General features: G+C 32.1%; 1 protein-coding gene across 3 annotated transcripts in view; it reads right to left on the bottom strand.

The window, feature by feature from the left end:
• Window positions 1-1,619: 1,619 nt before the first annotated feature.
• Window positions 1,620-15,132, bottom strand: part of LOC124456547 (MAM and LDL-receptor class A domain-containing protein 1-like) — a 30,429-nt gene continuing 16,916 nt past the window's right edge. The window contains exons 9-16 of one of the 3 annotated variants that reach the window (XM_047006966.1): window positions 13,080-13,217; window positions 11,611-11,858; window positions 11,412-11,532; window positions 11,049-11,210; window positions 7,196-7,345; window positions 6,511-6,770; window positions 6,311-6,431; window positions 6,009-6,111 (exon numbers count right to left, since the gene is read on the bottom strand). In XM_047006966.1, the coding sequence (XP_046862922.1) occupies window positions 6,092-6,111; window positions 6,311-6,431; window positions 6,511-6,770; window positions 7,196-7,345; window positions 11,049-11,210; window positions 11,412-11,532; window positions 11,611-11,858; window positions 13,080-13,217 (1,220 nt within the window). In that variant the 3' untranslated portion in view covers window positions 6,009-6,091. Of the gene's footprint in view, window positions 1,738-1,810; window positions 2,068-4,068; window positions 4,219-6,008; window positions 6,112-6,310; window positions 6,432-6,510; window positions 6,771-7,195; window positions 7,346-11,048; window positions 11,211-11,411; window positions 11,533-11,610; window positions 11,859-13,079; window positions 13,218-15,132 lie in introns of those variants that run through there. The other 2 variants (XM_047006967.1, XR_006952332.1) reach the window with 2 other exon arrangements.

Genomic DNA, 15,132 nt, shown 5'->3' with positions numbered 1-15,132 from the left:
TACGTTGCATGGATTTTATTCTGTTAAAATCATCTGTACACTACAACAATATCCTGAAACGAAACGCCTGTATTTGAAAGCGCAACCAAGATATTTTTAGCTATTTCCCATTTTATGCAATTTGCGAATTTCAAAAGCAGCAGAAAATTTCTGCATCGCCCGATTAGCATGAGAAACAAAACGGGATTTTACGAATAAAATTCTTATTTGGCGAAAAATTGTTGAAAAAAACATCAAAGAATCATTGCCTTGTGCGAAAATCTAGAAAAACAAATGGGTTTGGGAAATACACTACATTAAAACTAGCTATGAGGAAAAAATAACACATCTCATGTAATGCTTCAATTACAACTTTATTTCAATTTGCTATAAAAGTAAAAGTTAACTCAAACCATGTACGTATAAAAGAGAACTAAAACAGAAATCGAAAACTCGCCCATCCCGAAGTACCGATTTTAGTTGAGCGAGCAGTCCAGTTATCCATAGGGTATGTTGGATGTGGGGCTTTTCGAAATGAACCATCATTTGACACAGCGTAAAGATAGCCTTCAGGACCAAAGAATAGGAATTTGAAGTCGTGCCAACCTCCTATGCCGATGCTCGTGGCGCGACCTTCCCAGTTGTCGAGCGCATTTCTTGGTTCGTACGACGTTAGAAACTGATTTCCTGTTGGTCTTACGGCGTACAGGTTTAAATCGGGACCGAAAAACAGAAATTTGAATTTGGCCCAACCTCCAGTGCCAATTTTCGTTGCACGACCAAACCAGTTATCGTTTTCATCTGTAGGTGGAGAACCTTTCCAAAATGTTCCATTTGTAGCAACTGCATACAAGGTCCGCCAGGTCCAAAAAAGAGGAACTTGAAGCTGGCCCAACCTGAATTGCCAATTGTCGTTGCACGACCAATCCAGTTATCGTATGCATGTGTAGGTGGAGAATCTTTATAAAATTCTCCATTCGTACCAACTGCATACAAGTTACTTGCGCATGTCGATAAGTAACCTTTTGTGAAAGAATGGAGCGTTGAAAGACGTGCAAGAAATACGGATTTTTACGAAATAACATACGACATATAAATATATTATCAAATCTAGTTCTGCAAACAAGGTATGTACAAGTTTTTACGTTGGGGATTATTCCATTTAGTAGAAAAAATAAGGAAAACATAAAAACAAAAATATGTTTATAATACATTGATTTTTCAAAACAGAAATTTTACTAATAACAATAAAAATTACCTTTTATACATTCTCATTCACTCACTGCACCAACATTGATGGTACCTTTACTCTCATTACAGGGAAGACAACGAGTTTGTTTTGGATATGGTTGATATGTATAGATGGGACATTTTTCACATTTCTTACTTTTAAAGGAAAAGAATGAACCAATTGTACAATCTATAAAGACGATTAATGAAAATAAAACGTTGACTGACAATTAAAATTCTACAGTTGATTTATTTATTGTATTCAATGTTTCCTGTCTCATTATGTTAACTATGAATCAAATGAAAAGTTAACTATGAATCAAATGAAAAGTTTAGAAAATTTTCAAGAACATTAAAGCAAAAGATTGATCAAGCAAAACACTTCACATTCCAAGAAAACAAATACTTACCAAAAGCATTGCTAGGAATGGCCACCTTTGGTATTGTGTCACAGCTTCCTGGAGCAAAAGCAAGATTGTCGATAGCTGCAAAGTTGTAGTAATGCCTCAAAACAGCTTCAACGATTAACTATGAACAAAAAGTAAGTGCTTGGACTAATTGACAAAGTTTAAAGTTGAATAAGTATGTCTAAGTTCCGTACCCTAGATAGACCCATTGTAAAATTAACTGTGACTTGGCCTTTTTTCCACTTAGTTCCTTGATCACCACTTAATGACCACAGTAAAAGATTGTATCCATTGTGATAATATTCTTGGTAGATATTTAATGACCAAGCAGAATAACTGCTATACATCTAATACGAAAATGAAAAACACACGAGAGAGTCGTTGCGATAAATTCCCGCCAACAAAGTTTTGCCTGTTGAAAGGTCTCTTATGAAAGCTGAAAGATATTGTCCTACAACACATAAAACAATGCAAGATATATGTAAACTATATATATAAAAAATGCATATTTGTTGATAAATCATTTATTTAAGATTGCTAGATCAACCATTACATTAATGCTCATAAAGAGATCGATTTATGTTGTTCAAAACACCTTGTACAGTAAGATAAGTAAGATCTATGTGTAATTGTAAAATTTATTTCACCAAGTTTTTTTTTATAAATTTATGAATATAAAATTATCGTTGTTCAGGGGTAGCGCAAGAGGACGATTAGGGGCGGCTAAATCACCTCCATCGGGGAACCCTATAATTCTCATGACGGCGAAAATTTGACAGTTTGTCAAGGGTGGACAGAAAATTAAAACTTTCCAATTTCGATTGTTGTTGTTTGTTTGTAGCTTTAACCAGTCAGAGCTTTTGAAAATAAAAAAATTAAGAAAAATTTGTTTCCTCAAAGATACTAGCTTTTTGATTTTGCATATGGCAGTAGTTATTTTTATTAAGTTGAAGCAAACTTCAACGTTTCCTTTTGTTATGCTGCTAGCTACTTTTAGTGCTCTGGCTAAAGATGTTGTATCAATCATCTTTTTATTTGATACATCAAGATAATTAAGTATATATCACTACGACACCTAAATTTTCTTCAGACATGTTTACGATTAGTATGACCAAAGTCCTAATGCTTTGTTCAATATAACGTTGAAAGCCTGTAACGTAAGAGAGAAGTTCTAAGTGTTCTCAAATGAGACTTAAAGAATGGCCAAGTATGTTGATATTCCCAAGAATGTACAACTTGTTAGTATTCAAGAAGCTACTGTGCTACTAGATCGATATTTATTCCATAAATATCGATCCTGTACGAGATCACAAAAAACGTTAATGCTAAGTTGAAGAAGAGATTTGATGACAAGAGCATTGTTGTGATGAGAGGAAATAGCAATTACTGATTTGTCCCACCGATTTTAAAACATTTATGGGTGAAAAATCTTGCGCTTTTAGCTGATTCATTCAATGGCAGAACTACCAATCTCCTCTCTAAAGGTTGCCATGCATATTAAGCACTTGCTATAAAGAACTTAAAAACAATACAGAAAAACAAAGCAAACAATAATATTCTTAAAGAAATTAAAAGGAAGCTTTATCTGAGCGTTGACTGTCTGCAGCTTGCTCGTGTGACATGTCATCAACTAAATTCAAAAGGAATTTCAGCTCAGTTCAAAACCAAAGTGGTCATTTTTGAAAACAAAATCTCCCTAAACGATCTTCATCTAATTCATCAATAAAGCCTCTCTACTATATATAAATGAAATCATACCAAAACTAAGGCTGTCGTCATTATAACGTGATCTTCTATATAGTGAACTAAGTCTTCAGTCAAAGTCATCATTGCCCTCCACTTTGCTTCACAAAACTAAACTTCAAGTCATCCACATCTCACAATTTACAAGCGTAATTATATTAAGTAACAACCAATATTTATCATCTTACTCACCTTACCATGCTATTGTCCTACAACACATGAAGAAATGTAAGATATATGTAGACAGCATAAAAAAGAATAAGGATATCGTCCTGCAACGCTTGAACGAATAGAAGATACATGTAGACTGTACATATATACAAAGAATAGAGATATCGTCCTACAACACATGAAGAATTGTAAGATATATGTGGACTTTATATATAAAGAAATATAAAATTATCGTGGTTTAACAAATTCAATAAACAATTTTTTTTAACAAACCATAATAGCTATAAAATTATCATCTATTTTTGTGTCTTTTAGCTGAATGAAACTACACCTGATTTTAATTTTAGTAAGTATCTATTTTAGATCCAGCAATAAATTTATGACGTTAGATTTTATTAAGAAATAACTTACTGATTGACATTTAAAATCTGAGTTGTCATTTAAAGACAAAATCCTAAACACTCTTCATCATTTTTCTTTTTTTAATTCAAGCAGTTGTACATACAACACTTATTCACTATAAACGTTGCCATCTTACCAATACTGAAGCCTGTAGCATCATAGCGTGGTGGGTCATAAAATGATGAGTATGATGTACGAAGTTTCCAGTCAAAGTCATCGTCACCTTCTACGTTGTGCCATGGACATTCAGTAGTTCCCAGTCCCTTTTGAAAATCACATCTTTTGACTGAACAAAAAAGGAATCGAAAGTTAAACAGCCATATTAGTTGTTATAGAATATAGAAAAAGTCTGAAATGCATTTGTAGGGAGCCAAAACAAACCACACAAGATGATGGGTTTTAACTGTAAAAATGTTGTGTAAATTGTACACAAAAATTTCAGTAAAATGTGTATCCACAGTGTCACAAACAGTAGTGTACAGAATACATACTACTATTTGTAAATTTACATAATATCAATGTATCAACTGAACACAATATTTTGAGTAAAAGGATGAATTACACATCTTATGGGTAATTGTATTACACAAAATTACTAGTAAATGTACACACAGAGAATGCATTTACAGCAACACAGGTTTTAGAGTAAAATATCTATTAAAACAAACTTATAAATAGGTATAAAGAGATAGTCCCTTATTGTGTAGAAAATTACATTGATCAATAAGACATGTATACCACTAGACCAAGAATATATTTATAGTCGAAATACTGACTAGCTGACAGCGTCTTGCAGTATATGCAGCGCTAGTAAAAGAAAAGATAACATGTATCGATTATATTTGTGGATTACTGGATTTTTGAGACCTCGTGAAAATATTTTTTCCGTACGGACCTCCCATCCGGTAAATAACATATATTTTATGAGTTGACTTAAAAATTAATTTCATTACATTTGTCGCAAAACTTTGTAAAACTTGTCTTAATTGCACAACTCTTCACCTTAACGCACGGCTCTTTATGATTTTGTGTGTAACAATTTACTCAAAAATGAGCAAATTGTTTACTCAAAGAAATATGTGTATTTTCAACACAAAAAATTGCTTAAACGATTGAATTACCTGAAATTTCGTATATTTTTAGCTTAAAAACGAAAGTTAAGACTTTACCGTATTGTTATGTTGACAAAATTTAAAATTCTGAGTTAAATGAGATGATTTACGCTAATTATTGCGTAAATTTTATGCAAATTTACACAAAATTTTATGCAGTCTATGCAAAATTATGTTTCACAGCAGGTTCAAAAGCTAAAAGCACCAAACTTATGAATATGAAATGATTTTACTTTTTTAATCAATTAACAATTCTTGTTTGTATTTTGTCAACGTTTGCTGAAACTTCAGCAAAAAAACTCGAAATTGTGTAAAAAAAATTTCCAGTCTCTGAAGTCGTGGACACACAGATAACTTTATGTTCACTAAATCTATCATTAATTTTACCAAACAACTTAATGATAATCCATACAATGTGTAACCGTACTTCCTGTGTCCCAAGTGCAGTGGTCCCGATTTTACAACGGTGATAGCCGGGAGGGCACATTGTTTTACACTTTTTGTATATATATAAATATGTAAGCATACGCACATTAAGCTTATATAGATTTATCAGCACTGAAGTGACACAATGTCAAAAATTACCTTTTATGCATTCTTGTTCACTTACTGATGGTACCTTTACCATCATTACAGGTAAGACAACGAGTTTGGTTTGTGTATCGTTGATATGTAAATATGGGACATTTTTCACATTTCTTACTTTGAAATGAAAAGAATGAACCAATGGAACAATCTATAAACTAGATAAGGGGTCTCCAAACTACGGCCCGCGAGCCGGATGCGGCCCGTTGGGCCTCTCAATCCGGCCCGCCGAGACACTTAAGAAAGCCAATTTCACCACTCACATTGAGAAAACTGAACAGACTAATTGTGATTTTGTTATGATATTACACTTTGTTGACATTTAACCTTTAAATTTTGAATAAATATTTTCTTAACTAATGAAGCTTGTGTTATGTACTTCGTTTTATTAAAATCTTCGCTCTTTGACCAGCGGTATATGATTCGTCGGCCCTCAACATGCTGGATGAAAGTCATGTGGCTCTATTGCTGCATTGGATCCCCTTGAAATAGATCATTGAAAACCAATAATCGATTAGCAATTGACAGTTTACAATTGATTTATTTATTGTATTCAATAATTCCTGTGTCATTATGTAATTAACTATGAGCCAAATGAAAAGTTAGAAGATTTCCAAGAACATAAAGACAACAAGAGTGACCAAGCAAAACACTTCACACTCCAAGAAAACAAATACTTACAAAAAGCATTGTTAGGAATGGCCACCTTTGGTATTGTGTCGCAGCTTCCTGAAGCAAAAGCAAGATTGTCGAGAGCTACAACGATTTTTGTGTATCTTTGCACGACAGCTTCAACGATTAACTATGAAGAAAAAGTAAGCGGCTTGGACAAATTGCCGAAGTTTAATTTTAAGTTGTATAAATATGTGTAAGTTGCCTACCCTAGATTGACCAATGGTAAAATTAACTGTGACTTGGCCTTTTTTCCACTTAGTTCCTTGATCACCACTTAATGACCACAGTAAAAGAATGTATCCATTGTGAAAATATTCTTTGTAAATATTTAATGACCCAACAGAATAACTGATATACATGTAATACGAAAATGAAAAACACACGAGAGAGTCGTTGCGATAGTTTCCAACCAACCAAGCTTTGCCTGAAATATCTGATCCCAAACGAAGATATCGTCCTACAACAACTGAAGAAATGTAAGATATATGTAGACTATATATATAAAGAATAAAAATATCGTCCTACAACACATGAAGAATTGTAAGATATATGCGGACTTTATATATAAAGAAATATAAAATTATCGTGGTTTAACAAATTCAATAAAGAAAATTTTTTAACAAACCATAATAGCTATAAAATTATCATCTAGTTTTGTGTCTTTTCGCTGAATGAAACTACACCTGATTTTAATTTTAAGTAATTATCTATTCTAGATCCAGCAATATATTTATGACGTTAGATTTTATTAAGGAGTAACTTACTGATTGACATTTAAAATCCGAGTTGTCATTTAAAGACAAAATCCTAAATACTCTTCATCATTTTTCTTTTTTTAATTCAAGCAGTTGTACATACAACACTTATTCACTATAAACGTTGCCATCTTACCAATACTGAAGCCTGTATCATCATAGCGTGGTGGGTCATAAAATGATGAGTATGATGTACTAAGTTTCCAGTCAAAGTCATCGTCACCTTCTACGTTGTGCCATGGACATAAAGTAGTTCCCAGTCCCTTTTGAAAATCACATCTTTTGACTGAACGAAAAAGAAATCGAAAGTTAAACAGCCATATTAGTTGTTATAGAATATAGGAAAAGTCTGAAATGCATTTGTATGGAATAAAAACACACCACACAAGATAATGGGTTTTTAACTGCAAAAAATGTTGTGTAAATTGTACACAAAAATTTCAGTAAAATGTGTATCCACAGTGACACAAACGCTAGTGTATAGACTACATAAAACTATTGGTAAATTTAATATTTTGAGTGAAAGGATGAATTACACACTATTGGGAAAATGTATAACACAAAATTGTAGGTAAATATAGAAACAGACAATGCATTTACAGCAACACAGGTTCTAGAGTAAAATTTCTATTAAAACACACTTATAAATAGGTATAAAGAGATAGTCATTTATTGTGTAGAAAATTACATTGATCAATAAGACATGTATACTACAAGACCAAGCATATATTAATAGTCGTAATACTAACTAGCTGACAGCGTCATGCAGCATATGCGGCGCTAGTCAAAGTAAAGATAACATGCATCAATTATATGTGGATTACTGGATTTTTAAGAACTCGTGAAAATATATTTTCCGTGCAGACATCCCTTCCGGTAAATAACATATATTTTATGAGTCAACTTAAAATTAATTTGATTACACTTATTACAAAACATTGTAAAACTTGTCTAAATTGCGCAACTCTTCACTTTAACGCTCTGCTCTACATGATTTTGTGTATAACAATTTACACAAAATGAGCAAATTGTTTACTCAAAGAAATTTGTATATTTTCAATTCAAAAAGTAAGTTAAGATTTTACCGTAGTTTTAAGTTGACAGAACTCAAAATTTTAGTTAAATGAGATGATTTACGCAATTAATTGCGTAAATTTACAAAATTTTACGCAGTCCATTTAACATTATGTTTCACGTAAGGTTTAAATCAGGGTCTCCAAACTTTACAGCCAGAGGGCCACACGACTTTCATCCAGCATGTTGAGGGCCGACGAATCGTATACCGCTGGTCAAAGAGCGAATATTTTAATAAAACGAAGTACATAACACAAGCTTCATTAGTTAAGAAAATATTTATTCAAAATTTAAAGGTTAAATTTCAACAAAGTGTAATATCATAACAAAATCACAATTAGTCTGTTCAGTTTTCTCAATGTGAGTGGTGAAATTGGCTTTCTTAAGTGTCTCTGCGGGCCGGATTGAGAGGCCCAACGGGCCGCATCTGGCCCGCGTGCCGTAGTTTGGAGACCCTGGTTTAAATGATAAAAGCATCAAACTTATAAATACACAAATTATTTTACGTTTTAATCAATCAGCAATTCTTGTTTGTAATTTGGCTACGTTTGCTGAAAGTTCAGCAAAAAACTCGAAATTGTGTAAAAACGTTTCCAGTCTCAGAAGTCGTCGACACACAAAAATCTTTAATGTTCACTAAATTTATCAAGAATTTCACTAAACAACTTAATGACAAAAATTTCTTCCAGCAAGAGTGAAGATCGTTCTATATACTTAATATATTTGTAAAACCCACGGTAACTTTACTATTAAAAATATGTCGAATTGTAGATTATGAATGTTAAAATTGCTTTTTAAATGTTATGTGGACTGTCTTGGTAACTTTTCAAGTATTTTGAAGAAAAGATTATATATAAGTCTACTTTATATACTTTTTAACCTAAATACAAATTTTACTATATGCAATTTAAATGCGATATTTGGGGTATATTCTGAACTAGCAATTTGTTAAAATATTTCGTAAGCGTGTTATATATAAATAACAACGAAACAAATCAACGCTAATATTTATGATGTTCAATGATTGAAAAATCATATGTAAATAGTTTCAAACTACTGCTCCATAAAATTGTTAAAGAAAATCAACAACATGCACTGTCTTTATTTCTATCGTACCAGAATGCAGCGTTGAAAGACGTGCTAGAAATATGGATTTTACTTTATAGGCATATGAAATATCAGTGCATTATCAACTCTAGCCATGCAAACAAGGTATATCTACAAATTTTACGGATTATTCCTATATTATTAATAGAAAACAAAGAAATAGCTAAATTATATACAACAAATCGTACCTCTTCCAGGATCACCTAAATATGAACTATCAAAATATCTATGTAACATTCTTTATTCTCTAGTCAAAAGTTCGCCTCACACCATCAAAAACGCCACCACCTTCCTCGTCAACATTGACACCGTTAAACTACAACCAGACACAGACACAGTTATGATATCTTACGACGTGACATTACTCTTCACATCCATACTAGTAGACACAGCCAAAGTATTAAAAACGAACTATTTACAAACGACAAATCTTGGCAAGCCACGACACAACTTGACAAAAATGACATCTTAGACTTACTCAGTCTTTGCCTCTTCACTGAATTCTCCTTACAGAACTCATACCATGGACAAATTTCAGGCACACAAATTGTGTCACCACTATCCACCTTCACCGCAGAAATTATAATGCAACAACTCGAATCACAATCAGTCACTAACAACACAGACATCAGACTGAGGAAAAGATGTGTCGACGACATCTTTGCCAGTTTCAAGAAACACAAAACTGAACAAATCCTACAAACCTTAAACAATACAATAATAAACATAACCTTTACTAAAGATGAAGACATGAAAAACAACTTACTTTTCTCTGTATCCTACTGACTAGAACAGCACACTAAACACAAATATTGTGCTGCAAAACGACCCACACAGACCAAATATTTGATTTCAACATCAATCACCCAACACAACACAAAATATGCTGCATACGAACACCTTTTCATCAGAATCAACACTTATTGTAACACCGAAAAGGCTAAGAGAACAGAACGCACTCAAACCACAGCAACTCACGGTAATAATATATATTATCACAATCCTATTCACAATACACCCAAACCCACAACAACATATTTCACGTCATTCAATCACCTAAATCCACCATTAATAAAATAACTTATCCGGATAAACTTTTATCTTTCTAAAGTACATATATATAAGTTTAAAGAATGGTAATCCAGACATGCTTTATTGTAGTGCATGCCGTTATGTAATCTAGTACCTAATAACCAATTGCATATACAGTAAATAATAAATTATCTGTCAGTTTCCTGAAGATCGCCCTATGGCGTAAAACACCAAGTAGTGACAGCAAAAACTTATCAATATATTAACTATACAATACAGTGATTTTTTAATACTGAATTGTAAGTAGCAATGCTGAAAATTACCATATATACATTGTTGTTCAATTATACATGGTTTCAGTATAAATTTGTTGTTTTAGTATTTTGTCAAAGTGTTTCCTTCATGTGGTTATGTATAGATAACCAAGGTTAAAATCAACGCAAATACTTCCGATGTTCAAAATTACAAAAATTATGAATAGATATTTTTAAAATGCTGCTTCATAAAATTGATAAAGAAAATCAACAAGTAGTGTCTTCATTTCTATCGTCACAGAATGGAGCGTTGAAAGACGTGCAAGAAATACGGATTTTTACGAAATAACATACGACATATAAGTATATTATCAAATCTAGTTCTGCAAACAAGGTATGTACAAGTTTTACGTTGGGGATTATTCCATTTAGTAGAAAATAAGGAAAACATAAAAACAAAAATATGTTTATAATACATTGATTTTTCAAAACAGAAATTTTACTAATAATAATAAAAATTACCTTTTATACATTCTCGTTCACTCACTGCACCAACATTGATGGTACCTTTACTCTCATTACAGGGAAGACAACGAGTTTGTTTTGGATATGGTTGATATGTATAGATGGGACATTTTTCACATTTCTTACTTTTAAAGGAAAAGAATGAACCAATTGAACAATCTATAAAGACGATTAATGAAAATAAAACGTTGACTGATAATTAAAATTCTACAGTTGATTTATTTATTGTATTCAATGTTTCCTGTCTCATTATGTAAGTTAACTATGAACCAAATAAAAAGTTAGAAAATTTCCAAGAACATAAAAACAACAAAAGTGATCAAGCAAAACACTTCACAATCCAGGAAAACAAATACTTACCAAAAGCATTGCCAGGAATGGCCACCTTTGGTATTGTGTCACAGCTTCCTGGAGCAAAAGCAAGATTGTCGAGACCTACAAAGTATGTTTCGTATCCACTCATGACAGCTTCAACGATTAACTATGAAGAAAAAGTAAGCGGCTTGGACAAATTGCCGAAGTTTAATTTTAAGTTGTATAATATGTGTAAGTTCCGTACCCTAGATAGACCCATTGTAAAATTAACTGTGACTTGGCCTTTTCTCCACTTAGTTCCTTGATCACCACTTAATGACCACAGTAAAAGATTGTATCCTTTGTGAAAATATTCTTGGTAGATATTCATTGTCTCATTATAACTGCGATACATGTAATACGAAAATGAAAAACACACGAGAGAGTCGTTGCGATAGTTTCCAACCAACCAAGCTTTGCCTGAAATATATGATCCCAAACGAAGATATCGTCCTACAACACATGAAGAATTGTAAGTTATATGTAGACTATATATATAAAAAATAAACATATCGTCCTTTAACACATGAAGAAACGTAAGATATATGTAGACTATTTATATAAAAAATAAAGATATCGTCCTGCAACAAATGAAGAAATATAACATATATGTAGACTATATAAAAAAGAATGAATATTTATTGATAACACATTTATCTAAAATTACTTACAAGGTCGCTCATAATAAGATTGATGCTTTTGGCACGCTTTGTGCAGTTAGATACAGCCGTTTTTTTGTGTAGGTATAAAATTTACTTCACCTAGTTTTCTGGCATAAATTTATGAATACAAATATATCGCAGTTTAAAAATTCAATAAAAAAATTCCAAATATAAAAACGAAATTGATTTTAAAACTAATTTTAACTGTAAAGTCTTTAATTATCTAATTTAGACCAAGCAAAATATACGTAACATTAGATTTCATAAACAAGATTTTAATTAAGAATTATAAAATAAGCACATTGAAACGCGTGGGCTGATTGATCTAGAACTGTGTTAACATTAGCCTGTGCTAAACACATCCGAGCCCAACCAATCAAATCAATCATAACAATAAATCAGCGAAAGAGAATTCGAAAATCAATTATGAATACATTTTAGAGAAAAAATTAAAATGTTTTTTTGTCTCGAATTATTGTTATTTTATATAAGAAATGAAAGATGTTTTTCGTGCTTGAACTTGCTTATGCAAACCTAGGAGACGTTTGTGAGAACTCTCGAGCAGGTGCAACCCTCGAACTTCGGTCTCGGGCTTGCACTAGTTTGCATAAGCCTTCGAAGTTTGCATAAGCCAGTGCAAACACGAAAAACACTTTTATTTCTTTTGTAAAATAACAATAATGCAAAACAAAAATAACGTTTTAATATTCGTCAACGTGTATTCATTATTGATTTGCAAATTCTTTTTGATGGATTGGTTGATTTGATTGGTTGAGCTCAGATCATTATTCCCACGCTAATGCAAACACAGCTCTAAACCAATCAGCGCACGCATTACATTGTGTTTATTTTGTAATTATTGATGACAAGCATTTAAAATCTGAGTTGTCATTTTTGAAGACAAAATTTTATTAAATGACCTCTATCATTTTACTTATTGCAGCTTAAGCTGTCAGCTGGTTAAACTGTTCAAAATCTAATGTCTCTTTATTATAAATCACTTCAATCTTACCAAAATTAGAACCAGAAGCGTCATAAATTGAGTTTCTATATGCAGTATCAAGTTCCCAGTTTAAGTCATCGTCTACTTCCACATTGCGCCATGGACAAACAGTTGTTCCCAGTCCTTTTTGAAAATCACAGTTTTCGACTGAATGGGAAAAACATCGAGATTTGAATAGCCATATTAGTTGTTAAAAATAAAGCAGAAGCCTAAAATGTATTTGTATGAAACAAAAACACACCACACAATGCAACAGATTTTAAGCAACGCTATGTTCCACTGCAGATTAAATGATAAAAGCATCATAAACTTTTAAAGGTAAAAATGATTTTGCTTTTTAAATTATTTATCAATTCTTCTTTGTTGTTTGACAACATTTGTCGAATGTTTAGCAGAAAAACTTGAAATTGTGCTAAAAGATTTCCAGTCACCGAAGTCGTGGACACACAGACATCTTTAATGTTCACTAAATTTATCATGAATTTTACCAAACAACTTATTAACACTAAAGTTTGCAACAAGAATTAAAATTCTTCTACCTGTTTTGCTTGCAAAGCTTTTGGAATTAGTAGGCAGTGCAAAAAATCTACCTAGTGTGCGTGTTATTTAAACGATAATAATGGTAATTCTACTCTACAGGGTGTGTCAAAAAACCCTGAAAAGTTTGGAAAACGACACTAAAGTCATTTGGGCATACGATTTGCAAACACGTTTCGTGGAAATAGTCAGCTGCATTTCCAAGGCGTTATTTGAGAAGAAAATTGCCTCAAATAAGAAAAATTTAAAACGTAAAAATTGTTTTACAGAGAAGCTCATTTGAAATAGCTTGCGCATAAAAATCATTTAGGTAAAAAGAAATTGGAAGATATAGGGTTACAATATGACGTATGTTTTTAAAGGTAACAAAGTTTTAGGAAGTTTTGTTAATGAGTATGCGAATGCATAGCTTTTAAGTTGCGAATTGCTTTGAATTTTTCATTTTTAAATGGAATTTTGATATAGTCGTTATTAGTTATGCATAAATTTGAGGGTAAATTAAATCAAATTTGACTAATTCATGAAGGTTTCAAAACATGGCAAATAAAAAAAACGCTAAATAATCTGCAATTTGAATGCCAAGTGTTTGTATAAGGTTATACCTAATTTCCTAAAACTTTGTAACCTTGAACAACATGTACCATATTTTAACCTTTCTTGTTCCAATGGCTTTTTATTCTTTTGATTTTTGAGCAAGAGTTTTTTCAAAAGTATTTTTCGGTAGCACAATTTTCCCACGAAATCGTTTTTATTTGCCAAACGTCTCTGTCAGATGAACCAGTTATTGGAAGTCGAACTACCTATTTCACTAAAGGCTTTTGAAGATCTTGCGCGCTGATGAATTTAGAGAGGTTTTTCTGCTTGTTCAATTTTTTTTATATATAAACCCTGTATAAACAACATGCAAATTATGAACGTTAAAACCTTTTTTATATGGAATGTAAGCTATTGGCCTGTCTTTGTAACTTTTACGTTATAGGGAATTTTGAAAAAAGCAGCATTACGTTTATTTTATCAACTCTCTTGTTTTAACCTCAATACAAATTTTACGATGCAATTTAACAGCGATGTATTTGGTAGTATATTAGAATTATTGTTATTTCAGAAGTTAGAGAAAGTGATGTTATTTTTGTTTTATTTATATAGTGCCGTGCTTTTCCAACTTTTGAATTGCTTTCAGAAGAATATTTGTTCGAACCTCATTCTGGTGAGAGCTACTCACGTGATGAATTTAAATAAAAATAAGTGGTTAAACGAGACATAGCCTGCGTATAAGCTACTGACGCAACTCTTCTCTTTGTAGTAAGGCATTCAGCATTGCTTTTGTTAACAGGTAAATGTTCATGTTCCAATATAGTTAAGGCCTTTCCAAAAAGGTTGAGATCAACAAACGAAAGAGCTGGAAATGAGACTAAGATTCATGTGAAGCTTTTATTGGATTTATTCAAAGGAGGAAAGCATTTATTTTGCTGTCTGTTTCAAGGTTTGCGCTTCTCTTTGAGCTCCTTGCGAAGCCCTTGAACCA

The sequence above is a fragment of the Xenia sp. Carnegie-2017 genome, unplaced genomic scaffold, assembly GCF_021976095.1.
Source record: "Xenia sp. Carnegie-2017 unplaced genomic scaffold, XeniaSp_v1 HiC_scaffold_53, whole genome shotgun sequence".
Lineage (NCBI taxonomy): Eukaryota > Metazoa > Cnidaria > Anthozoa > Malacalcyonacea > Xeniidae > Xenia > Xenia sp. Carnegie-2017.
The sequence above is the reverse complement of the archived record's forward strand: the minus strand, read 5'-3'. Positions and strand labels throughout refer to the sequence as shown.